This window comes from Epargyreus clarus, unplaced genomic scaffold (genome assembly GCF_041222505.1).
Source record: "Epargyreus clarus isolate Ecla_fem2 unplaced genomic scaffold, WU_Ecla_fem_2.2 ptg000005l, whole genome shotgun sequence".
NCBI lineage: Eukaryota > Metazoa > Arthropoda > Insecta > Lepidoptera > Hesperiidae > Epargyreus > Epargyreus clarus.
In genome coordinates this window covers 9,423,887-9,451,045 of record NW_027332213.1, presented here as the reverse complement: position 1 = coordinate 9,451,045, position 27,159 = coordinate 9,423,887, and the positions used below count along the sequence as shown (strand labels likewise).

At 32.5% G+C, this 27,159-nt stretch overlaps 2 protein-coding genes across 2 annotated transcripts in view; both read right to left on the bottom strand.

Annotated features, from left to right (window-relative positions):
• The window catches only part of LOC140742269 (uncharacterized), a 28,253-nt gene extending 24,791 nt beyond the window's left edge, over positions 1-3,462 (bottom strand). Inside the window, exon 1 of the mRNA XM_073073120.1 lies at positions 3,242-3,462. Within this exon, the coding sequence (XP_072929221.1) occupies positions 3,242-3,269 (28 nt within the window). The 5' untranslated portion in view covers positions 3,270-3,462. The remainder of the gene's footprint in view (positions 1-3,241) is intronic.
• Positions 3,463-7,401: 3,939 nt separating this feature from the next.
• LOC140742271 (uncharacterized) lies at positions 7,402-23,856 on the bottom strand. The gene is made up of 4 exons (XM_073073126.1): positions 23,433-23,856; positions 22,254-22,424; positions 10,176-10,286; positions 7,402-7,862 (listed from the first exon to the last, which is right to left on the bottom strand). Exons 1-4 carry the CDS (start codon positions 23,530-23,532, stop codon positions 7,633-7,635), a joined length of 612 nt encoding a protein of 203 aa, XP_072929227.1. The 5' UTR covers positions 23,533-23,856; the 3' UTR covers positions 7,402-7,632.
• Between the last annotated feature and the right edge of the window lie 3,303 nt (positions 23,857-27,159).

Here is a 27,159-nt window from a genome sequence, read left to right as displayed (position 1 = left end):
ATTATCTATTTTTTAGTTGATTTTATCATAAAAGCGTGTTTTTTAGTTTTTTGAACTATATTTATTTCTTTTTACTATATTGGCATTTTACATAAAAAATTGGGAACATGCTCTATGTTTTCCTTATCTTTGTCGTCTTTCGGCTACTGTGTGAGAAATACATAATATAACTGTTACAGTTACCTACTTGCAAAATATTTTTTATCGATTCGTATTCGAGTTATTACTTGCCATTAGTCATATATGTAATATTACGTACCTATTCGATGTAGTTACGTCAGCATTTGAAATTGAAGAATTTTATTTATTTATGCACTATAATCGCAGGGTATGGAGTTTAATTAGTTTCCTGTTTAATGTTAAGACATGTATCTGTGTATGCCTTTGTATATTAAAATTACTGTCCTATATAAGGTAAATTTTCATGAACGTTATTTCCCAATAACTTAAAATATACTTCATAGTAATTTAATATATGTATATGATTTATCAAAAGGATTGAATAGATGTAATACTGATAATATTTTTGTTAAATTTAGAACATGTTATATGTTTTAACATCGTGGTAGACTATAATAGTATTGTATATATATATTTACCATTACACCACGCTCTACCACGGGCATACGATATTATGTTGATTTCTACGTAACTAAAATACGTATATAAAATCCCATCCCATTTATCTCTGAAATGTTTCAATATAACAGTTAATGCTTCTTTACCACCCTAAGTGAATAAGCAAACACTTTAAACTGACGGATTGGATAACAAACAAGATTATTACATTAAACCGGCGTAATCTATGCCGTAAGAGTGGAGGAACGAATGGCTCTCCGCAAGATTAGTTGCAATTAAGAATTACGTCTTCACCAATCACCTACATAATTTATTCGTGCGTAGCGCAACAATTAAATTATTATTACGCCCTAGGTTGTCTATTTTACTGCGGAAAAACAACATTAATTCGATGATTAGATGATGATCTATAATACGAGTTTCCCCGCGCTGACACACTTGAATGCACCCCTATGCACGTTTTTTAATTCTATACGTAAGAGCCTCAAATCCTTAGTGTATAAGTAGCAATATTTTCGTGAAGTCCCTTATTAAGTTTTAGTAATTTCCAAGATTATCAGATACAGATATTGAGATCAAAATCTTAAACTAATTTTAATAAGCATATAAAAATAAAGTAAAACATAATGTTTTACTTTATTTTTATATGCTTTTTAAATGTATACTCTACAATTAAGTTGATCCAATAAATGATTAGAGTGTAGGCATACTTAAGCAAACTGATAAAGTTATTAAAAAATCTAATCTTATTTTATTAAATTAATCATAAAATAACAGAAGAATTTATATTCAAACAATGTTAATAAGTTTATTAACATTGGTAGGTACAAAATATATAGTCCCTGTAGTCCAGGTACTAGAATAGGGCTACGGTATCCCCTGCCTATCGTAAGAGGTGACTAAAAGGGGGCTTCCGGGGTTGCGGGCGCCAAGAGTGGGAGCTCGAACCATCCAATCAGTTAATCAGTGTTAAATCGGAGATCCCGGAGTTTTCCACCAAGCGCTAAGGACGGCCACCGGGGGGGTTTTTGTGCGGTAAAAATCCCACATAACACGGCGTCGCTCCCACGTCTTCGGGTACCTTTTGAAGGTTTCCCCCTCGTACAAAAAAATTGTACAAAATATACAAGTATTCGCAAAAGTTTAAATATACATATCTAAATAAATCTTATCACAAAATAGACAGTACCTACTCGTCAAGACATACTAATAATAGCCTTTATAAATAAAATGGGACAATAGTTTTTTGTTACTTTAAGTAATTTACGATATTCTATATTTATCTACCGATAAACTACAAAATTTTAATAAACGAGCATGCAGTTCCCCGTTGGTAAGTGGCTACTGCCGCCAATTAACATCTGCAACCAACCCCAGTTAGGATTAGATTCCTACCTGAGGTCGGCCACAGATGCGCCATAACTCCGGAGGTCTAAGCTGGAATACCACGGGAAGGTCTTCGTTACCACAGTTATTTTAATGACAGTTTATATTTTTCAAAAAATTACATTGAATAAGGTTAGTAAACTTCAAATTCAAAAACAACCAAATTACATTGTTACTTTTTTTTACATAATCGTATTTAGTGAATAGTGACTGATTTAAATGTGAAGTTAATTCAGAATAAAATTAACCCATAAATATATTACGTAGTTAATCGTTTCTGAATTGCAAAATTGTCCAAATTTTCTGTGCTCCTTTCCTGTAATAAGTTCCTCATTGTGTAAGAAGATTGGATCTTATTTTGTTATAAAACTGCTTAATGACCACTAAATTCGTATTTATCACTTGAATGGGTCGCATTATGATAATTCTCATTTGACCAGGGCTGCCAAATTTTACCAGCTGAATAATTTACTTAAAATTAAAATTCATTTTAAATAAATTATTAACGTTCTTATGAATATTATTAACGCTTTCTACACTCACAGCCCCACACTAGGAATTTCTGTGTCTTGGGTGCCATGGACACACATAGACAAATACACGAACACCCAGACCCAGAAACAGAAATCCAAATTCATCATTTAGATATCTGTCTGGCCGGGGATCGAACCCGGGACCCTTTGTGCGTCAGACCGGTATGGTGATCGCTCCGCCACGCGGGTCGTAATTGTTTTAAAGTAGAAGAAAAATTATTAACGTATGTAGGTATACCTATATTGTATACTTGTTATATATAGTAATATATACATACAGAATTATTTATGTAGAGTCGCCTTTACTACAAATTCTTTTCATTATTATCTAGACTTAACTAAATCATTTATTTTAGCCATTATTATTTTATTTTGACTGCTTCTATTATTACTATAGGTTCTCGTATCTTTGGTATTAGAGACAAAAAAGTAAAACCATCGTCAATCGCCCGTTAAAAAAGTAAACTAGGACAAGGTGATATAAGTTCTTACATTGTAATTATTTAGGTGTACGTGATACGATTTTAAGACGTTTAGTTATATCAGTCTATAAAATAATTCAAGTTTAATCTAGGCATTTACATAAAAATAAGTACCTTTCCTATAATATTTAAAAAACACAAGACAAAAGTTTTTTTTTAATATACATTTATCTATCTATAGATATGTGGATAAACATATTATTACTGTTAATTAATTGTTCAATAAATAATTAGGTAAAAACTTAGCACTATGATACGTACCGCAAAATACAAACATCCAAAACTCCATGGTGTGCGAAAAAAACAGTATTATTTACATGAAAATATAAGATCGAAAACGTAAAAAAAATCGCAAAAATTGTATTATGATTTACGTATTAGCCGGCACATTTGCGCTCGCTCGATTTGTTCGAACGGCGGTTAACTCGCGTGCGTATCGCTTGGCGTAACGAATGCGACTTTGAGTCTACTCTTTAACAGTCGGAGCCACGGTCAGTCCCCTGCATGCACACTTCCGAACGTAAACGTTACCTTTACTTGCCGTCATACAAAGAAAATACTTTTCAAGTACGTGCTAAGTTCCCACCGTATTAATTAGCTAATGGACAATACCTTGCATATGCGTCGCATCGCTATGAATCGGCATTGTTTATTCACATGTGAAATGAAAAAGTTAGCAAACGTATTCTGAAAAGATATCTTACTTTATTCTTTTTGAGTATTAATTATAATAAAAACCAGATAAGTCTGTAAGAAATCTAGATTTAAAATAATATACAAAAGCCTATAAAATGTATTATTCCTATAAATCATTACTTAGTTAACTTACCTACTATTATATTTTTTTTATTTGTACAAAGAGCAACTTATATACATGAAATTTAAAGTAAGAAAAGTAATTAATTTAACAATAAACTAAAAAAAAGAAATTATTTACAAATTTAAAAATTATAAGAATAAGCCATCTAAAATTGCCGTGTGAGGCATGGTTCCCAAAACGCTGGCGGCGTTACCTTGCTGCACGGACAGACTTAATCTTTGTGCAAAGTAGCCAATAGCTTTTTGGTCACCGGAAGCATTCACAAGCCTGGTCGACATATCTGACATGATTTTTTTCATGTCAGATGACCACTTACCTACTTGCAAGCAATATTCATCTGAGACACGGAATTATTCAAAAGTAAAGTAAAGTAAAACATATACAATGTAGTTAAGTTTAATCCATATTTTTATTATGCTCATTATTATTTAATAACGAACCTATTATAAAATAATAATAAAAATTAAGTATCTGGATTTGATTTCAAATAATTCTCCCAGTGTTTTCTACAATAGAAAAATCTACAGTAATACCTACTTGATATTATATACTCTCTATATGTTTTTTAGGTATACGTTATTAAATTTCTTAAATAGACATAAAGTAGAAGTAAATATGCATTCCTATTATGAATCCCATCACGAATACGTAGTTTAGTGATTATTTGACCCTGGTGACTTTATTTTCGTGCATATACCTCGCTGATATATACACATTTTTTGGTCAATTTTGAGCTCGCAGCGTCCCGGGTCGAAGGTCCCGTCAGGCCGGAGGGCCTGTGGCATTTAGCCAGTCCTGCCACCCTATAGTTACGCCACTGCAGATCAGCGTAGAATCTCAACTGGTATACTACAGACGGTAGAATCTCAACTGGTATAATACATTCGCTTGTTTCCATAGGAAAATATCTTCCCTAGCGATAATTGATTGTTAACCTGCCAAATTAATTTTATTTTTTAATATCTAGCGGTCATTGGCCAAGTGCGGATTGGTAGAGTTGACGCACCATTAAGATCTTTTTTAAGTAACTCCCAGGGTTATTTTCCTTACCGTTCAAGTAAGTGATAATTTATTTGTAACTTCTTAATTTATAAGAACATAAGTTTGAAAAATCTGAGGCTTTAAACCTCGGACCTTACATAATTAGTAGAGCGTGAGACTGTTAATCTCAGTGTCGAGGCATTGATATTCACCTGCTTAAAAATGTAAGTACCAGATTTTTTACACGGGATTTATACAAATTATTGATAAACATACAACATATTTTTATTAACCTTGTAATCCTTTATTTTGTAATCCTACATTCACATAAAACGGTGAAAACTGCAAGCGAAAGAGGGCACAAATAGGTAGGAGGGCACTGAAGGAAGAACCCTTTGTAGTTCGACTCCGGCGGCACCACCGCCACACCTATTACTGCCTCATACTCTTAACAGCAGTGATGTGCGCTTAGACATACAGACATACTTTTCCCAGGTGTTCCAGCTTAGTCCTCAGGTAGGAAAATATTATCCTATGGGGTTGATTACACCTGACCAGCAGTAGCCACTTCACCATCAAGTGGACTGCATGCTTGTCTGCTAGTCCTATATTAGAAAAAAATGAAACAAAAATTTATTTGATTCGTTTATTAATACAAACAAGCAACAAGAAAAATTAATTTCACAATAAATCTAATCTCTATACACTATATTTACTTTTAAGGTCGCTATAAAATTAATGTCTTAGTTTATGAGACACTAAATAGGTAAAAGTTATCATTTTTATAGTACATTATCTATGTACATGTAATATTTAAAAAATATAATGAAATGTGGCCTTACAAGTTATCACTAAGCATAGTAACGGTTTTGAAACAAAGTAACATAAGGTAGATACCTACCTAGTAAATACAAAAAATAATATAGGCACAAATTCAAATTCAAAGTTAAAATTTGAATACCTGTTGATTTCTTACAACATACGGGCACAGAATAATCCCTTTTTATTCTGTGATATGAGGAATAAAAACAAAAAAGGTGCATTAACTAAATAATATATTAGATAAATCTGTTTTCTTTTGCAGGATTACAAAAAAAAACGCAGTTGTAATTAATTACAACATGGTTATCGAAATAAAATTTGTTTTGAATAACAAGAACTACCAACCAAAAAACTCAAAATACAAATTTCTTAATTGACATCCATAGTATAGGCGATTGCCGTGACAATCAAAATAATGTTGTATCTATGCAATTCGTATTAAAATACTTATATCTATCGTAACACAGACTTTGTACAGAACAATACTATTGTATCTGCAACGACACGTTTCTGGCAATTTATGTATGTGAGATATAAGTAAATATTTTACATGAAAATTCAAAATTTGATAATATACATAGAACGTATTTATAGGAAGCTTAAAGTATACCCTAATATTTTGTTTTTAACAAATAAGTAAGTCATATTAATTATAATGAATAAAACCTATTTTACTTGGTATTATCTGAGTAGGAACAGTTGTTCTCTAGGCAAGCTAAGAAAAATTGACAAATATTTAGAATTTTGCTTACTCTACATCATCATCATCCGATTTCATTCCTCGAAATAACACATTTTGTCATTCTACCATTGCATTTTGTATAATTCAGGTCACTCAGTACTTTTAAGTTAGTTAAAGTAATAATTTCTGTATTTATGTTACTTTTATTTTGACTCATTTATTTTATCACATACCTATATCAAAATAAAAACGTTTATAATCATTGATAGGTATTCTCAATGATGAGAGAACATTTACTTTTAACTACACTTTTAAGGAATATATAGAAATTAAATAAACACTATTTTAAGTATTTGATTTATATAAAAATATAGGACACAGCTCTGATATTACGTGTAAGTAAGTTTCCCTTATTTATTAGTTGGTAATAATTCTTATAAATAGAAAAATCGCAAATAAATCGTTTACAAAAAGAGTGAATCATCACTAAGTAAACTATTCTATTTACGTCCAACACTTCACCTTTACCTACATTACATGTTTTCTCGCAAACATTTCTTTTTGTGCTCAATTGTCCGGCTGTCGACGACAGAAAGACGGAATGTTTCATTCAGAAGGTCAAAATGTGTTGATTTATTAATTTTGTCTTCGTTATTTGATATACGACAAAGTGTGGTACAAGTAGGTTCCTATGTATCATTAATTGGCGATAGAATCATCTTATATAGTAATACAGTAATACACAACTCTCATAACTATGTTAATTGTAAAATTAATAATCTAGCGTACCTAAAATTTTAACTTACACCACCAGTTGGGTTGTAAATTACATTATTTCGAAATTTTATAATTTTTGACAAGTTCTACAACTATTATTATTAGTATCTCCAGAATGTGTTTGTATATAATCAACATGAATATTATTAATTTAAAAGTATATAAAATAATTATAATCACTGATAGGTATTCTGGAGTTGGTATTTTACGGTTTCTAAAGCTTCGCTTTTCGTTGAAGATCATCTTTTGGTCAGCCACTACAAATAACTTTAATTTGAATACGTAGTCCTATTGCATAAGCACCGCAAAACAGTATTAATAAGATGCAATGTACTATTCTTTATTTTATTTTATTTTATTGTATTTTGGACACAGACAGTCGTGGAATTATGTACAAGAAGACAGAATCGATGCCTAAAAATTCCATAATATTTATAAATTGAGATGCCTTGAGAACAAATAAGGTTAATATCAGTATAATGTGCAAACTGTTGTTTCATTGAACATAAAGAGGCTAGAATCTATATTTAAAGCACCATGTCACTAATCGTACGTCATATTTCACAGTATTTACAGGAATATTTCATCGACGAGTTGTTTGTCGATAACTCGGTGGGGCTTAGGGCGCGTCTGCTTCTTACGGCGGCGATACAATCTCGCGTTAAGCGGGTAGAGCGCCGGCGAGAGTGCGCAGCGCACGTTGAACCACCAGTCGCAGGACGCCACGCCCTGGGAGAAGATGGTGCCGTTCGGACACAGGAAGGAGGCCTGCCGTCCGTCTATGTCGCAGTAGTGCCATGCTGAAACGAGATACAAAAATATATTATTTTAGGTAGGTAGGTATTTTATTGACGCATTTTCTTACAAGTGGTAGGTTGACCGAATTCCTTACATGGACTGATATCAGTATTATTATCGTTTGAAAGGTACATGTTTTATGTGGAGAGTTTAAAAATATATTAAGAGAGGGAGAATTTTAAATTTTCATAGGTAATCGCTTTAAACTTAAATATAAATCGTTTCGTTAACCTTAACTTAACTACTTCTTCGCCTGCTTAGGAATTAATCTTCTTATGATTATGATATAAGGTTATGAAACCAAAAAACATATCTTAAACATATGCAAACATATAGCCATATAACATTTATTAAAATTGCATTAAAACGTAATCCATCACTTTGCCTGTCAGGTATTAAAGTTTGATGTTTATCTAAAACCTCGATAAAATATAAATAAAAACTTTGGTTAACGGACAAATTTAAAGAAAAACTAAAATAAGATATTAACCTGTATTAATGATGAAGCTGCTTGAATTGAATTAAACAGGATCTCACGCTGTTGACCTATCGGTTGCGTTATGATTTCCGGGTCAATTTTTTATACTAATTTGACCTCAATCCATCATGAAGATATAGTAATCATATATAATAACATATAAAAATAACCTTTGTCTGACAGTTTACTTCTTCACAATTAACCATATAGTTCACGTAGTTTTTTTAACTCTTCTTCGCTTCGCAATAAAATAATAGGTGAGAATAACCGCAGTTATACCATAGTTTAGCAAGACAAGGTTATGGCTATGAAAATAGTCACGAAAAATCATTTATTATACAATACATCACTTATTACATCACCAAGATCATCAAATAAAGTGATTCATACCTTTTTGTACTTATTTTTTGTCATAAAAAATATAACTAACGTCGATAAGTCGATCATTATATCTAGAAATAAACCTTTAATTCTGTGTTAATGAATATTTGTAACCTAAAAATTTATTGCACTTTTTATGTCATAAAAAGTGCAATAAATTTTTTAAAAAAAATATTAATATTTATCAAATATTAATGGGCGTAATACATTTTATTATATTAACATTTTTAATTTCAATAATAATAATATTTTTCACTACCTGCTAAGGATGATTTAGTAATAGGTAGGTATGTATTTCAAGTTTGTCTTGGAAAGGCTTATGAAATCTGTCAACGTCACTAAATTAGCGTCGTGGGAATACGGTAATACAATGTCAATATGAAACATACATACCTTCATTTGCAAATATACAATTTTATTTTACAAATACAATTAAATTATACATCATCTTCTAAATAAAATGTTTAACATTTACGCTATCGTCCGCAAGTAAGAGTTATAAGGTCAAGGTGATTTGGCTAATTATATTATATTTATTACCCGTTAAGGAGATGTTAGGATGAGAACGGCTGCAAATATATTACATCATAAATCTTAAGGCAGGTAGATACAATAAATAACAATTTAGTCGACTTTAAATAATATTCCTAATACCATTTATTTTTTTATTTGTGTTTTAGGGTATCAACGACTAATTTCAATTCAGCATTTAAATATTATTATTATAATTATAAATATACATGAATAAAGCAATCTTTATTCATGTGACTTTAAATTTCATTTCATATTTCAGGGTTAATTTAGGCTTCAGAATACAAAACGGAACCCTATAGATATAACTAAGGCTCCACTCAAGGTCCATACAATAAATGAAAAGTTAAGGATCAAACAAGAATTTTTTTTTACCGTTTTTGCCATTCTAGCTCTGTCTTCATTATACACAAATGATACGGAACCTTTGGCGTACGAGTTGAACTCGCACTTGACTGTTTTTTTCCAATCTTCAATGGTTATAATTACGTGCTTCATATAAGTAAAGATTATTAAATATGTCAACTCATTCAACCATTTCTGTTCCACGGTCCATATTTTATTTAAGTACATAATTCATAAACTTTACAAACCTAACATGGATAAGGGTTATATGAGGCATTATGTTAACATAATGTATGGACTAGATACTTTACCATTGATTTATTAATTCAATACTGCCAGTAACTTAAAATACTCACTGTTTTTCAAAAAATAATTCATTAAATTAATTTTACACTAAACATCTTTATGGAGATTTATGTGATAAACTAAATCCATTTTGACAATACTTTCACGCAAATATTTATTGCAAAAGCAAACTTAGGGGCAATGAAAACGCGGCATATTGTTGCATGCGTTAAGAGTTGTGAAGCACGTTAATAAAAAAAATAAAATGATATAACCTTGGGTATAATGCCATTACCTTGACAGCGGGTCTCCATGTCAGCGAAGAACCCAGGATATGCCTGCTCATCACAGTAGAAGTTTGTATACGGCACAGCGCCAAGGACCGGATAGTCAGTGCCTGGTTTGCCTGAAAATTGTAAAAAATATATTGAATATTTTATCAACGTACGAATAGATGTTAATCAGAATAATTAAAAAATACACATTTATTTCTTAAGAAATTCAGGAAAGGTTAGGTAAAAGGTTTTATAATACATACAAAGAAATAGATATAACTAGAAAGATAACATTTAAACATATTAAAACGTTTCTAATAGATTCTTATTACAACTCATACTTTAAATTCATGTCTACCATTATATTGTTAGCCTGTGTAGCAGAGCGGTTACCATACCGGCCTGGCACGCAGAGGGTTCTGAGTTTGATCCCCCGTCAGATAGGTGTCTCAATGATGAGATATATAAAAATATTCATTGCCATTATAAATGAAGCTGTGAGCTTAAAATAGTCTTCCGGATAAAGTCTTGTTCGTAATACGAGTAGCATAAGATCCTTCTTTTGTAACCAACTATGTACCTTATAACGCGTTGATGTCTTTTATATGGGCGTATAGCAGTATCGCTGTACAGCAAGGAAAACGGTACAAGGCTGTACATGGTTACACATTTAATTATCACATGACATCTATATATAATTATATAATGTACGTATATTTAGTAAATGTTATTCGATTATATCTGTGTTTATCAAATGTCTATTAACAGTTGTTAAAAAAATAATAATAAGTTGATGGGTTATAGGAGTACGTATATGATATATATAAACAAAGGTTAAACACGTTCAATGATCACTTAAAATTAATATAAGAATAAGTACTGTTTAAATATTTATTAAGTATATTTATGTAATTGCATAAAGATAACCACCGTAACATAATTAAACGTAAAGCCACCGTATGTCTTACTATGCTAACTAGATTATATTCTTACTGCATTATTCCGATAACTTGAAACAAACATTATTTTCTTCTAAAAAATCTAACATCTACTCGTATTCAAATATTTCACTTGAGTGCTCTGTTGCGCCAATATTACATACGATAATTGCGTTGCATTTGCATGATAAGAATTCTATGAACCGGTAAAGAAATCTTCGATACCTTTCGTTGTATTAAACTGAGGATTACATCTGTGGTAACATTTTGATAGAGATATCATGATCACTCGTACTCATTCATTTCTGTAAGACATAAACAACAAAAGTACCTTTGCAATTGTTAAGAAATACTATTTCTATTATTGTTCCAAGTCGTATCCATTGAAGTTTTTGTGTAAAACATAGCTGACGTAACGACTACGTTTACTACTTCTTTGATTGGATCAAATCTAACATTAGGACAGTTAAACTTATCAAATGGATAGCTCGGGCGATTAGTGTCTGTATTATTACCGTAATCTTTTTTTTATTATTTATTATTAGATTAAAGGTATATGCTACTTTGCGAGCAGGCCGTACATGTATGGTACATGCATGCATAGACTGCATGTGGTTACTGCCATCCACGGATATCAAAGTAACTCCATGTAGAACAGGGTTTCTACCAGAAGGCTAATCACAGATACGTTCCCGCTCCTGAAGATTAAGATATATATGCAAGTCAATCGACTTTAGTTTAGTGAAAAAATAATGACTAAAACCGTTTACCGATATTTACAGTGTATTGTAACGTAGTTACTTGGATATACCTATATAAAAGTAACGACATAATAGTGAACTTCCGTAGTTCCGGGTATTCAGGCGATCATGAATCGTGCTTTCGGAGACGATTGTGCACGCGATGGACACGACCGACTCTCGCATAATGAATCCCGGTAGTTATCTCCGTGTAGATAACGAAAGTTAGCCCGCGGTAACCACTTTCACCGGTCAAACCATAAACTAACGTAGCTCGACCTATTGAGACAGGTACGGCTTTCTGATCTCAGTTCATCTGTACACTAAGCTGTACCCTAGCTATTTGTAATGAATGTAATGAATCAGTAACTTATACTAAAGGTCTGTATTCAAAATATTAGCAATACGAATAGCTTATGAAATTGCCCCGATTTATGAGTTAATTAAACGAATACCCATCAATTATTTAAAGGTAAAGTAAGACAATTAACAAAATAAATGAAGTTTGTTAAACAAACTACTTAATAAAACTAACAAACGCACACGCGGAAATAATATGTTCTAAAAGATTCAATTCAATATTTACTTAATTAAAAGATGTGCAACCTTAAAGATTTTGAAAGCAGAAATAATTTATATAACACTATTAATTGCTGTTGTCAAATAGTCATGGACTATATTTTTACCTAAGCATATTAATGCATCTAGTCATGCCAAAGTTGTAATTCTTAATTAAGTGTTATGTATTTCACTTTAATAACTTATTCACCTAAATGTTCATAAGAAATAAAATATTAAACTAAGTACAAATTACGTAAATGATGTTTACACTTACCTGTGTAGTGTGTACGCAATTATCACTTAAGCTAAGAGCTACGTAACATACATATTTAAGTATGACTGATTCACATATCTTGCAACTACATAATATATAAGTATAGAGACAGAGTAATTATAAAGTATAGAGCGAGTCTACTTAGGTACGAACAGTAGACAAGCGTAAGAACACCATACAAATTCAGTAGTAAATTATCTGACTTCATTATTTTAATCCTTACTAATATTATAAATCCGAAAGTAACTCTGTCTGTCTGTCTGTATGTCTCTTCTTCAGGCCTAAACCACTGAACCGATTTTAATGAAATTTTGTACAAAGATAGTCTAAAACCCGAGCAAGGACATAGGATAGTTTTTATCCCGGAAATCCCACGGGAACTAGGGATAGCGATCTAAGATCGATTAATCGGAGAATCGATCTTTTAGACCAAAAAGCCGATTATTTTAATCTATATTAGTAGGGATTGAATCATAATCTATGCATTTGATCAAGTGATGATATTTAGCAAAGTTGTTGTCCATGAGCCCACGAAGGTTTATGAGTTGGTACGACCAATTTTCGCCAGATGGCGCCACTGTCATTCCAATGAAGGTACGAATTTTCAGTTTCAAGTATGTTAGTATGTCATATTATTTCCTTTTAAACGCGGGCGAAGCCGCGGGCAAACACTAGTGATAAATATAGTAATTCGTTAAGATGTGCTGTGAAAACTATTAGGATGATACATTTCACAATTAAGCTATTTTAAGCAGCTATTTCAAAACAACATCTGCCCACCGTTCGCATAGACGTAAGCGGCATAAACGCACTCTGCGCTAATTATTACTCTCTGTATGGTATATCCGTTAATGCACACATATGCACATCGCGTATGTAAGTAAAATTGTGCTAAGTTCAACTAGTGGACAGCCTTCTGAAGGGTTACTCTCTGTACGCATATTAGTCACATGTATATTATAGTACTGCTTATACTGCGTATGTAACCTTACAAATATATATTCTGAGATATATGTTACTGAAAAATTCTTAGTGAAATCTTCATAATAAAGAGATTTAAGAAGAATTTGAGTGTAATAAATCATAGAAACTCAAACGCAAAATCAATTTACCGGCGTGTAATTTTCGTAATAGTTTAAATTGCATGATCCCTCGTGTTTCAGGTGATATATGATCAATAAACTCATTCGTGTGTCGTAACGAGTGTGACGCAATCTGTTCGAACAGTGGACAAGTGGGTACATGTATGTTTGTATTGTATAAGATATGTAATATGTTCAAGGCAGATAAACATGAAGTGACAACAGTTACAATTAACATATTGTTTGAAAGAAAATATTCTTTTTTTATTTTTTTTTATAATGATTAATATAATTGGATTATAGGAATTGGATGGTGTACCTTAGTGGCTGCCGCCCATGGACATCTGTAATCAACCAAAGATAAGATTAGATTCCTATCTGAGACCGTCCACAAATGCACCTCTACCCCAGAGGACCAAGATGGAACGCCTCGTAAAAGTACCTATGTCTCTCTTACCACACCCTTCAAACCATAACACAGTAGCGCTTGACATTGCTGTCGTTAAGAAGAAATAGGTGTGACGGTGAGCCACAAATGATTTTACCTTAGATTCTACCAGCTATTTAATACGTCGGTGTCGCCAGCTCTTTGCTATTTCACTACTCGAAACGGGTGTCCTCTCAAAATTAAAGGGGTTTAGGAAATCGTCCTCAATTGAGAGGCCGAGTAACAAACCACTAGGCTATCACTGCGTTACATTTGTAAGTAACTAAGTAACTATACACTAATACAACCAATATTAATTGCACAAGTTTCAAATGTTTAGCAACACTAATCCGTCAGTCATTTATATTACACGGTACGATGCGTGAAGGTTTACAAACTAGACCAAGACACGATTATGTAGGCTTTGTTTAAAATCAACATACATAATTGGCTTCATTACGATGTTTTAGCAATTGAACAGAACATTACAGTAGAATGTGTGTTACAGATATTACTTACTCGTACATGTGTACATTACCATATACCAATTTACGTTATTGCATCGATTTGTAAGGACTGTGATGTCTAACAATGAAACTATGAAATGTAGCGATCGTAGCATATACGAGTAAGTACTAGTTACCAATACTTAGGTACGTAAGTTAACAAATTTTAAATATGTTGTACATTGTCAAAGTATTTGTACAAAATCTATTTTTTATTATAATTAATATAATTTCGTCGCTCACCATAATAATATTGTCGCTACATTCAGTAGGTTTCAGTAGGTTGCTTATATGTGGGTGTGCATAATAGGTTTTTTTTCTTAATTTCAGTTATATTGTCATTATATCCATCTAAAAAATTTGAAGTATGCAAATACCTTGTTTGGTTCTATAAAATGTTTGTATGCAAACGGATATCCACAATGCTAAAGTCGGCGATTTCCTACTCTTCATTTTTTATTATCACACTGATTAGACTACCTGGGCATATTTTTATTGTATCGTATAAAATAATTTCGTACTAAAAATCAAAAAACAACGAACTAATCGATTCGCGAAATTTATAATAAAAATGACCCAACCACACGTAAGGTCGGCGAGGACAGACGGAAACAAGGTCAACAGCGCCACGTTTATGTAATAATTTGAGATGAGGCACTAATGTCTACAACATACAAATCACAATGTTTATTAACATTGACAATGAAAACCATTATTTTTTGATTAGACAATAAATTCTTGTACCCATTGTGTTAGATAGACGTTCCTGTAATTTCGTTATGGAACCCAGAAAAAAATATAAGGATTGAAAGGAAAAAGTTTCAATAAATTACGTATAGAATGGTTTTTTGCGACTGACTCTACATGTACAGTTACTTTCGAGGTTTGCGACGTGACCTTATGAAAGGTAATCAATCATAAGGTCGTTTAAAATTAAAACATAGGTTGCATTGCGTGTACCCATGTAATTCCACCAATGAATTACATAATAATTAATTTTGTATAGTAAGATAGATACTCAAAATGAAAAGATAATCTGCTAAAAGTTAAAATAAAACAAAAAAAAATCTTCTCACAAACGTGTATGTCAACCTTGTCGTTTGAGGCACACGAAGCATACTTAATTTTATAATGTAGGTAAACGTATTCATAACTACATAGTGTTTATATTATTCCATTTGCATAGGTATTGCACAAATATATTTTTGGTTTTATTGATGACAGTAAGTTTTATGCATTAATTTGTTTATTTCCATTAATCAAATTAAACTTTCAAATTCGAAGAGAAGCGATGGTTTCGAATTGAAGGACATTAAAAATCACGAAGCAACTATCAAACTGCAATCCATTAATATTACCTATATTATTACCTTTTAATACTTAACATTTAAATTAATTAATACATCCACTAAAACATTATAAAAAATAACGGTCTCAAAAACGAGAAGATATATCAAAGTATAAGAATAATTATTCAAGTTTAGTCCAATGTTTCATCTTCAATGCTAGAAACCAGCTTGACTGGCTCACACAAGATATATGTATTTGTGATAAACGAAACACATCATGGAAATGTTTCAAGATTTTTTTGTTGTGAATCTAAGCCTCATAAGAGGAGATTTTATTGTTTTATCATGTTATAAGATCAAAGACAACGTGGTCATTATTAATACTCGTAAAACCCATGGCGCAAGAGTCAAGACTATGAAGAGGTGTGGCGCAACACAGCACACACTGCTAGAACCGTCGTGTGTCGTTACCGACCAATGTGCATTCATGCTGTGTACAACTGCGCCTATTATATGTAGTGTAGTGTGAAACGGAGTGATGTTTCCCTATTAAGCTAAATCAGTTAACAGATTAATTTGCTAATAAGATACAACCGTTGATTGTTTATAAACTTATTGATTTATGTGATAATCATGTTGTTTTAAAATTCCATATTGACTTCCATATAAAATATACCAAAAGCAATTTTTAATAGTTTTTAATGTTATAGGTAATATAAGATTGTCATTTTGCGTTAATTATTGACTTTTTGAGTAACGTTGGTATTTACTACATCCTTCCTACATCCAAGTATTTAACTTAGCTCTTAATATATTATTCATTCGATTTCCTTCCACCAAATTATTACTGAATATGTATCAATTATAGTTAAAATTATAAATACTCAGTCTAGTTTGTGAACTTTAAAATATATAAAATGACTAATTAGCGGTTTAAAATTAATAAAACATGTTGGTATGGGCATATACCTAATTGCCGTAATTTAGCACAATTTGTTTGTGTACCTAACTTATGTTTTTCGTTTGGACTGTGAGAAATAGGTATCTATACGCAAAAATAACTAGGATTCACAAACTGTCGCAACTTGGCGGTTATAAATTTTACAGCTTTTGCAATATCGAACATGAAATCTATTAAACTAGTATCTATCTAGTAGGTAGTAAAGTAAAGTAGTAAAGTTACCTACGAACTCTACGTAAAGTCGCATTATATTATGTTGTACATCACACCTATATCTATCGATTATTTCGGCTATTGTTTGCAAAATTACGTGATCGCAGGAAATACTTAATACTGCCGTGCTAAATGTCAATAAGAGATAATGGGGGTCAACCTTGTATAAGAACAGAAATGCTGTGAGGTGAATTCGCAATGCCAAAACTGCCTTAACGAATAATGCATTTGTCATATAATACTGTACCTATGTATCTTTTTCATTAGTACTTTATCATCTTTACGGAACAAGGAAGTTACGAAATCATATGCATATTAGAACATGTAAAATAAATAATAATAATTAATTCACACAGCATGTTTATTAAATATGTAAATAATTAATTTCTAAATAAAATCGATTACCTCAAAACTTTGTTTATGTTTAAAATTGTATGGTAATTTGCATATTCTTCCTCTATTGGCTGGTTTTAAATGGTAGGCATCATCTACCTGGTCAATAAACCAGTTTGCGGAATCGCTTTGAGTATTTTTAAAATTCTTAGTATAAAACTAACTTCTGAGTTTAGCTTCGATCATCACTGCAATTTTAGGTTTTAATAGTATCTACTTTATGTCAGTTTTCGGAATCGATTATTTATGATTTAGGTACATATTATTTTGTACATATTCCAATTTGTCAAAATTCCAACAAAACTGTTAATAGCGCAAAAAATCGATTGCGTATTTTTTACGTTTTCCCATTACATTTGCTCGTGAATATTTTTATATCATGCCATTCCTCTTCAAAAAAGAAACAGCATAAAAATACATCATATAACATATTATGTTATCATAATGACGTGTAAATTTTCATTCCTATATTCATTTCTATTCGTATACGTTTATTTCTATGAATATTTAACACGGAAACATATATTAAATAACTTTTAAGTATTCTAATATAACGCCGACCTACTTATTCATTGCCGGAGAGGTATTGTGTACATTGCCAATAAAGTACTGATTTCTTAATCACTCGTTGAACTACACACGTAAATGCTCGTTGCCCACGTTATTAGGCCTTATTCAAATAGAGACGATTGCATCGACACGAAATCGAACATAATTCGAAGAAAACGTGTGAAGATCTATAAAAATCCGAGATACGCTTGAGAATTTTTAAGGGTTTTCTAGAAGGCTAGTGGTGGCCCTAAAATAATAGATAAATAATATCTAATAGCATGGTGTTTGCGTATGCCTACTTTATACATATATGACTTTGAAATAAAAATACCGCAGTGTATAAATTCATATTCGAGGTTCATTGAGTCGTTACGAACAGAACTTCCGCCTAATATTAATAAGTTTTATTATCTGATAAAACTTACTTATGTGAATTTTGCATTTATGACATTCAATCGTCATGATTATGATCAAACACCCATTGCTTTCCAACTGCCCTCAGTTTCTGTCATATGAGAATGGAAAGATTTATATCATAGAACACAATGCTTACTAAATATGGTACATAAATTTGACACAGCTCTTAGAATTTTATAGTATGGAAATTTCTTTACGATGTTTTCCTTCCCCGAAAAGTAAGTGATACTTAATTTCTATGAACCTTGAAAAATCTGATAACAGTGTAACGACCAAAATTCATAACAGGCTACTGTTTTGAGACTTTTAATATCTACTTAATATCGTAAAACATATTATTTTATGACACACTTCCTTGCAAAGCAACTTTTAAAATACGCAACAATTAATTAGGTCCATTTTATCGGCTTCTCGTTTAACGATGTGAATACCGCCTTATAATCACCCAATGCATTTCGAGCGGTGCTAATTTAACCCCGCTTAAATGTTGTAATGAACTTGAAACTCTTTTGTAAGCGAGTCACCTCATTTAATGCTCGTTTAATACGCCGCTTCACTTTTTTCGCTAATTGTTAGACTCTAATCACTACATGACAGGTAAATGACGATGCATAAATTCTTCGGGCATGCAATCAAAAATACCGTTACCATTGCAACGTTCAATGAAATTGCTTCTTAAACGCTGATTGGTTAAACCTGTACGTGAGCAATTCAACTCGTAAGTTACATGAAATTTTTAAGAGCTTTTTCTTCTTTTATGATAACATCTAGTTAATTGCGTACCTGTTCACTTGTAACTAAGTTCTTACGCATTTTACACATTAAAATAGCATTGCTAAATGATGGGAATACTGAAATATTGATTCTTGATTTTTGTTGGTATTATACCAGGAGTCTGTCATTGTGTAGATTCTATATTCTATGTCCGGTTCGGTTCTACTTTGTCCAGAATTGTCATTCGTAACAGGTAATTTTAAAAGTTTGTAGTAGCTTACCTCGACCTATCACACATGATCAAGTTATTCCCATTAATATTACCTAAACGTGATTACCCACCAGGTGGTTAATGAGCTATTGTTAGCACAATTAAAAGCTAAGAAGAACAAAGCTGCGAGCGAGGTCACATGCGTCATGCAGCTACTCATCTGTGTGGTTACCTACAATTAAACTTCCAACCATTTTCTATAAAGGTCATGAAATCCGATAATATATTTGTTATTCCGCTTATTTCGTTTCATTGATTTATAACGTATAAATAATTTGTCTATTGTCTCTATGTATCGTAATAAATAACAAACGGATATAAAATGTATATGATGTTACATCACTGCAGCCTTAAGAGATTACCAAATTGTAGTTCATGATAACTAAAATGTTTTTGTTAGATAATTTTACTTTTTACGTGAAGGTTAACTTCAAACTCTTCCTAACAGACAAGACTGTGTGCTCAACCCTAGATACAAATAAAATTTAATTTGATTTAACATGGGTAAATCAAAAATATTTCATAGTTATTGCAATATCGCCGGCGCAGTTGAACCATGAGTTCTACCAGCTTTGGGATTCTTTTGTATTACCAAATGTTGCATTGTACGCTTGAATACTGTAGTGTAATTGTATAAAAACCTCGTCTGACAAATTGCCAGTCTACGGTTTAAGGAGAATTAAGCTGGTTCGAGAAGTTATAAGTTGTAGATAGGTACACCCAGAAATCGAAGTGAATACAAAAACGAAATTACAAAATATAGCCTATATTTTTTCCATAATATATTGAATGATAAAAATGATCTAACTTCATATAATTTATTATATTTTTTTAAGTATATGATTACGATGACGGTTTAAGCAAACAGATTTTACAATACTAAGTAAACATTTTAAAGCGCAACGCAAAAAACAAATGTAATTTGTAGGTATTGCGCAGTTCTAGTTGTGCCACTTTAACAAAGAGTTTTTCAAGCTTCAGAGCCCTACTTCGACTTGATCAATATAAACGAAAAAAACATGAACACGAATGCAATGGAACATCAATTCCTTTTTTGTGCATAGTACCGACCTATAACCATTCACGTATCCGAAGCTCTGACATTTGTAGTTTTTGATGCTTTTTCAAAATTATTTTAATTAACTACTACATTTATAAGAACTAATGGACTTGAAACGTGTAACAAATTAATTTTAGCGAAGCGATTGCTATGCAACCTTCGAGATTACACTGAGTCGACTTTGCCTCGGGATCCATTGGAAACATGGGTTAAAATTAAACACAGGGTACCTACGTGTGTATAATATTTATCTGCGTAGCCTTTCAAATAACCCGTATTTAGGTAAATTAAAGTTTTTGTTGTTATTAATAAAATATGGAATCTTACTCAATTTAAAATAACATTACGAAGAAATATTAATAATGTTTGCTTAAATTCCTATTCGGTTACGTAATTCTCACTTATTCTCATTAGTTGTTCTTACAGCTATCTACCGGATGATTACTATAATTAAAATCATTGGTACATATATAATTATGAACACAGTTCACAGTAAATATATATAGCGTATACAGGAATATGTATAGCGTAGGGATGGAAAATTGGCCCAACCGGGGTTCCGAGGTTTCAGATTTTTCAAAGTTATGTTCATATGAGAAATTATTACTACTTGCTATACAATGTGAAGGAAGACATCGTGAGGAAATCTACACGTCCGAAAGTTCTTTAAAAACAGTTCTCAAAAGTAACTTCATCGCGGTGAGCTATGGCCTAGAGCTAGACAAAGATGTCCCGTGCTCAGTACCCTAACCATGAGTTTTTACGTTTCGACTAATATGACTGGTTTTGATATTGGTTTACGTATTGGCCCATACAATTTCCAAGTTCTGATATAATCCGCTAGGGGCGCTGATTGGAAGTAGTATGGGCAAATACGTAAACAAATACCAAAACAGTCATATTTGTCGAAACGTAAAAACTCATGGTAAGGGTACAGAAGTGAGCTGTAATAGCTGGCGACGATATATGAACTTTTAGGCCATTCTTCGTTTCCTCAAAACTTCTTTGCGAAATAAAGATTTTTGTTTAAGGGTTTGTAAATGCTACTTCAGCTCATAAATATAAAGGCAATAAGTACAATTACTTAAAATACTTAAGGTATAATTAAGAGTAGTAATATACACCTACACGTTGGAATAAAAATCCGGATATTACATTATAGATAAAATTAATGATAGTGTCTTACGATCTTATAAGGACATTTACAATACTTTGAGGATAGGTAAAAACAGCCGTGAATCAGATTCTGACATCACCTGTGGTACGTAATCTACTGTTTTTTGGATACTCAACAAGGTACGTGATTTACTGCAAACAATACATACAGATAAATTTAATATCGATTTAACTATTATAGTATTGATTTGTTGCGAAGAAGTAAATATATAGCGAAAGTAAGAAGGCTACACAAAAAAATGCGTAAAATCATTTACATATTGTAATGTAGAGCACAGTGACTTTCGATTAAAATAGTTTCGCTCATCTCCTATCCAAATACTGAAACGTGTACTATAATCGTATATATTTAAGTAATAAAGATCCCACATGCGCAATGTTTGTTTCTTAAACCGGATCCAAACAAAAAACATAAAGAAGATGCGCCGCGATCATTACTTACAACAGTTTCTCGAAAAAACCAGCACAATAACGAACCTGTGGAAGGAAGACAAAGTTCGATGCGTACCTGTCGGACAACTTACCAGGTATGGCGACGCCAAGTTCAAGGTACTCCTTGACGGAAGGGCTGAGGAAGGCAGTGGGTGCGGGCACGCCGCTGGGGGTTGGGTCCGGCGCGTCCAACGCCTGCGCCGGCTCGTGTGAAGCTCCGCTGTTCGCACGCACACGTTTCACACGCTTACCAACTTCTGAACCTATAAGCCGGGACGCTGACATTTATAATTCCTTAAAACCACTTTCAATTATTTCACAATTTATAGACAGCTCGATGTCTCTACATAGCTTTATTAGATGTTACTTATCGAATGCTCCCAATTAAAGTGACTTCACGATATTTAGATTTAGCTTATTGCATTTGCATGGGAACTTTCCAAAGACATATTATTTTAATTTCCAAAGACATGTAAAATAATTTTATTGTAAACATTTGATTTTAGTTAGGTACAATAATTACTGTGGTTAAAATATATTTAAATAACTTAATTAATAAATTAATAGTCAACAAATAGATATTGATTACATCAGGAAACCAAAAAAAATTATTCACAATAATATTACCTATATACCAAGACCCTTTAATTGGAAAACCCTTTCGAGTCCAATGGATTATCTACCTCAACAAATAAACATAAAAGAAGGAGACGATGTGTTCCCCAATCATGAATAGTAATATAGATAAGTAGGTACCTACAACATTTAAATTAACAATTTTATTGAAACTAAACTTATTCTAATATCACTATAATCCGCCGTTACATTTGCACCGTGAAGATTTTATAGGTAACCTTGACCTGAGTCCATCACATTTAGAATCCTTAACAAAAGAGCCTTTGCAATACTTTACATAATCGCGGCTTAAGCAAGTTTACCTGAGTGCTATCAACTTCTATTTTTATTTGATAGAAGTACAAGCGGAGTAAGAAGACAACTGACACTAAATTCAAACAAATCAAGAATCATACTGAAGGTTAAGACGTGTCTCTCAGGCAGAAGTAGTTGTATCAATGGTGAGTTGGTCTTAGGACCGCTAACAGTTCTGCCATCTTCAAAGTTAATGTATTTAGGTATTGAATTTTATGGGTAAATATTTACGTAATATAAAGCGTTTAACGTGGTATATATAAATGAATACCTATACTTAATTATTTTAAGTAAAATATATAAAAATAAAGTAAGATAAGTATTACATTAAATATACATACCAGTTGCAGCTCGAACTGAAAAGAAAATAATCAAGAGAACACGTAAAAAGTTCCGTTTATCCATCTTGCAATTGTGTATAGTTTCAGTAAATAAATCCATAATCAATCACCACAGCATATCGGGGCACTATCGCAGCACGTATTATTTGATGGCATTGAAATCTGGTAAAGGTCTTAGGTACATAATGGGAATATTCATTCAAAATTAATTTCGACGTCGCGCACCGACTCGCAGCTGGCCCGTATACAGTTATGTAACAGCGCGGTACTTGCGTGCGCTTTTGCGGACAACCGAACGCGCAATGTTCACTCAACTCGCACATACTCAAGCCTCTAACTCAAAGGCACACGAAACACAATTAGATTGACCTCTAAACTTTTTCGACTGGTGACTGAGTACAAGCTTACTATGTCTAAGCAATGATCAATTGTCAAGACTCATGACAAAGGACATTTCTAAAAGTGAGCCTATTAATCAAGAGTAAGACCTCTGTTCGATGCCAACGTGTGTGGTCTGTGTCTCATATTCTCTAATTTAGTAATAGTAGTATCGATTTGATTTGAGGTTGGTAGAGCCTTCGTTGTAAGTGCAATGCAGAAGCACCATCACCACACTTATTTCTACGTTATAGCAAAAGGGTATTGGTTTGATACGGAAGGCATGATGGTCACATGGGTAACCGTAATTTCGACGATAGCAATGTACTATGGAGTAGCTATTGCTCTTATGTATATGATAACCTGCGTCGAGGGGCTGCAGTTACCACTTAATATTAAGTGGACTACATGCTCGTTTGAGGCGTCCGTCATAAGTAAAAATGGTTGATAATGTACCTACAACAGCTCCAGTTAGGTAATTAATTTTATTTAGCTATCTACATAATAATAGACACTATCAAAGCTTAATCTTTCAATTAATATTATTAGCAGTACTTTAAAATTTAAATTCAAAGTACTTACATAAATTTAAAAATATTTTCTGAAACATAAATAAAGACGCAAATTCTCTAAGCTTAAATTCAACTCTACATCTCTTCGCGCTTATTGACTTGAACAATGGTTTTAGGGCTCGCGGCTGAAATCGACTCATCGCATACCAGAGCCATTGTAAATTTAATTAATACCCAGTTGTGTGTATATCGTGCATTCGTGAATGCGTGCGTTTGTATTCGTGCGCACACGCAGTGCATACGGCGTTCGTACACACGTGCACGTGTGTATGTGTGATCAAAGTGATTGTTTGCTTATCAATTGCCAACGTATCGGTACTTCAAAAGGTAGTGACTACATATAAACCTATATACTTGTTGAATATGTTTGTTCTAACAAAGGTGAAATGACTGCCTGGCTCACTAATGAAATAATGTTTGTCGTTCATATAATTTCATGAAAGAAGACTGATAACAGTGATAACATTTTCATACATTATTTTTTGAACGTTTTCTTGGATCTATGTATCTCATTGTTTGGCCCAAATGGCTTGACGGATTTTAACACACGTGACATAGGTACGAGCTGTCGTAATTAATCGTCTACATTGAGACATAGGCTATAGTACAAAAATAGCGAACGAGCATTTAGTCCGCCTAATGATAAATGACTACTGCCGCCCATCGACATTGGCTGCTTTACACTTTTCTAGTATTTTAATATTTACCAATGTCAAAAATTAAGATCTCATTAAACTTGAAGGTGGTAGAACCCTTTGTGGTTCGACTCCGGCGGCACCACCGCCACACCTATTTCTACCTAATAACAGTAGTGTTAGGCACTGCTGTGTTCCGGTTTGAAGGGTGGGGTAAGGGAGACCGACTTTTCCGAGGCGTTCCAGCTTAGTCCTCAGGGGTAGCGGCGCATCTGTGGCCGACCTCAGGTAGGAATATCTAATCCTATCTGGGGTTGATTACAGATGTCCATGGGCGGCAGTAGCCACTTACCATCAGGTGGACTGCATGCTCGTCTGCTACTCTTATATTATAAGAAAACTTAATTTTTGTACATTAAATACGTGTGACGTAATATATTAAATATAGAAAGTTAATTCGAAGCTATTATCTATTTACAGGACGCGTGCAAACTGTGCACTGCCAACGTGTACTAGTAATAGTACGTACATGGAACGTCATAATACATTATTTATACATACACAATATTATAACTAATTGTGTTCGACAAATTTTGTTTTTCATGACTTATATCTTTAACATTGCATTTCCAGCTTGCCTCTTTTTTAAGCTGGACATACCCTATTGGTTATAGCGCTAAACATACGACTGCACAGAACACTTAAACTCCTAACGGAGTACACTGCCGCGAAGATGTAAAAAACATAAGTTATGAATTATTGTCAATCTCAAAGCATTTCATACGACTATCGTTTAAAAACTTCGTTTTTGTTTGAAGTTGTTAAAATTCAAAACTTAGCAGTCAGAAACCTGCTTTGTAATGGAGTGTAGAGGTAAAGAGAAGCATCTCTGTTAAAAGTGACCGTTGAAACATGGTTGAAACTGTTCATTTTATCATTGTTGAAAGTTATTAATTTAAGGTGGCGTTAGTGCAGCACGTGAGTAGATATTTACGAAAATTATTTTGATATATGTAAATAGCTGAGGATCTGTATACTGCACTTCTATAAACTACTCTATCTAGACACCAAAATTATCAAAATTTTCAACTCGAGCACTTCGTGCTATCTAGAATAGAACTGCTAAGTTACTTTCATTCTCTTTGCTATACTAGCGCCATTATTGGTGTTATGTGTTGCGGCCATTAGTATAAAATGTCGTTGGTTGCGGTGTTATTTGCTTGAAGGTTACAGCTGAACCGTTTTTTAACAAATCTTCCACATGAGATTGTTCTCATTAACTCTAACTCATAGATTAGTAAAGATACTTCGCCGCCTTGAAATTGAATGAAGCCAAAAAACGGCTTATTAGTGAGTTCTTTTTTTTAATTCTTGACAAATAGAAATATTTTTAGAGAAAATTTACGAATAAATAAGTAATACTGCGTAATTTACATGATAAATAAATAATTATTTCAAATATTTTAGGCACATTTTAGCACGGAGACGTGACAAAACTTTTTTACGCAACTATTTCAATTCTCAAAACTGGGTACATTTTCTTGTTAGGAGTGAGTAATCTTTACTAATCTATGCTCTAACTATATAAAGTACTCTTTGCTTCCTGTACCTTATGAGTTTTTACGTTTTTACAAAAATGTCTGTTTTTGTATTATTTTACGTACATTTCCAATCAGTTCTGATACAGTCCGCTAGGGGCGCTGATGTAACAAAAACAGACATTTTTGTAAAAAACGTACAACTCATACTAAGGGTACTGTATAGGGTACAATACTCTTTGTATATATAAACTAATAAATATCTAACCTTCGTACTACTACGGACAGATTTGCGCTTGCAGCTTTTTATACCTACTATGTTTTACTTCATTTCAAATTTTATTAAAAATAATATTCAAATTCGACAACTAACAGCAAACGATACTTACAATATTTATTGTTTATTTATGTTATGACGTCACACAATGTTCAATCATCGCCAGTATCGCCACCTAACTATGTTTTAAAATTGGTAATCTTCGCATAAAAAATCGTAGAAGTATATGGTTCATGATTTATTTTGACGTGTTAACGTTAATGTTTACATTATCAAGTCAAATTGCCAATTCTGTATCTGTAAAAAACCTTTTCGTTTCTTTTCTTG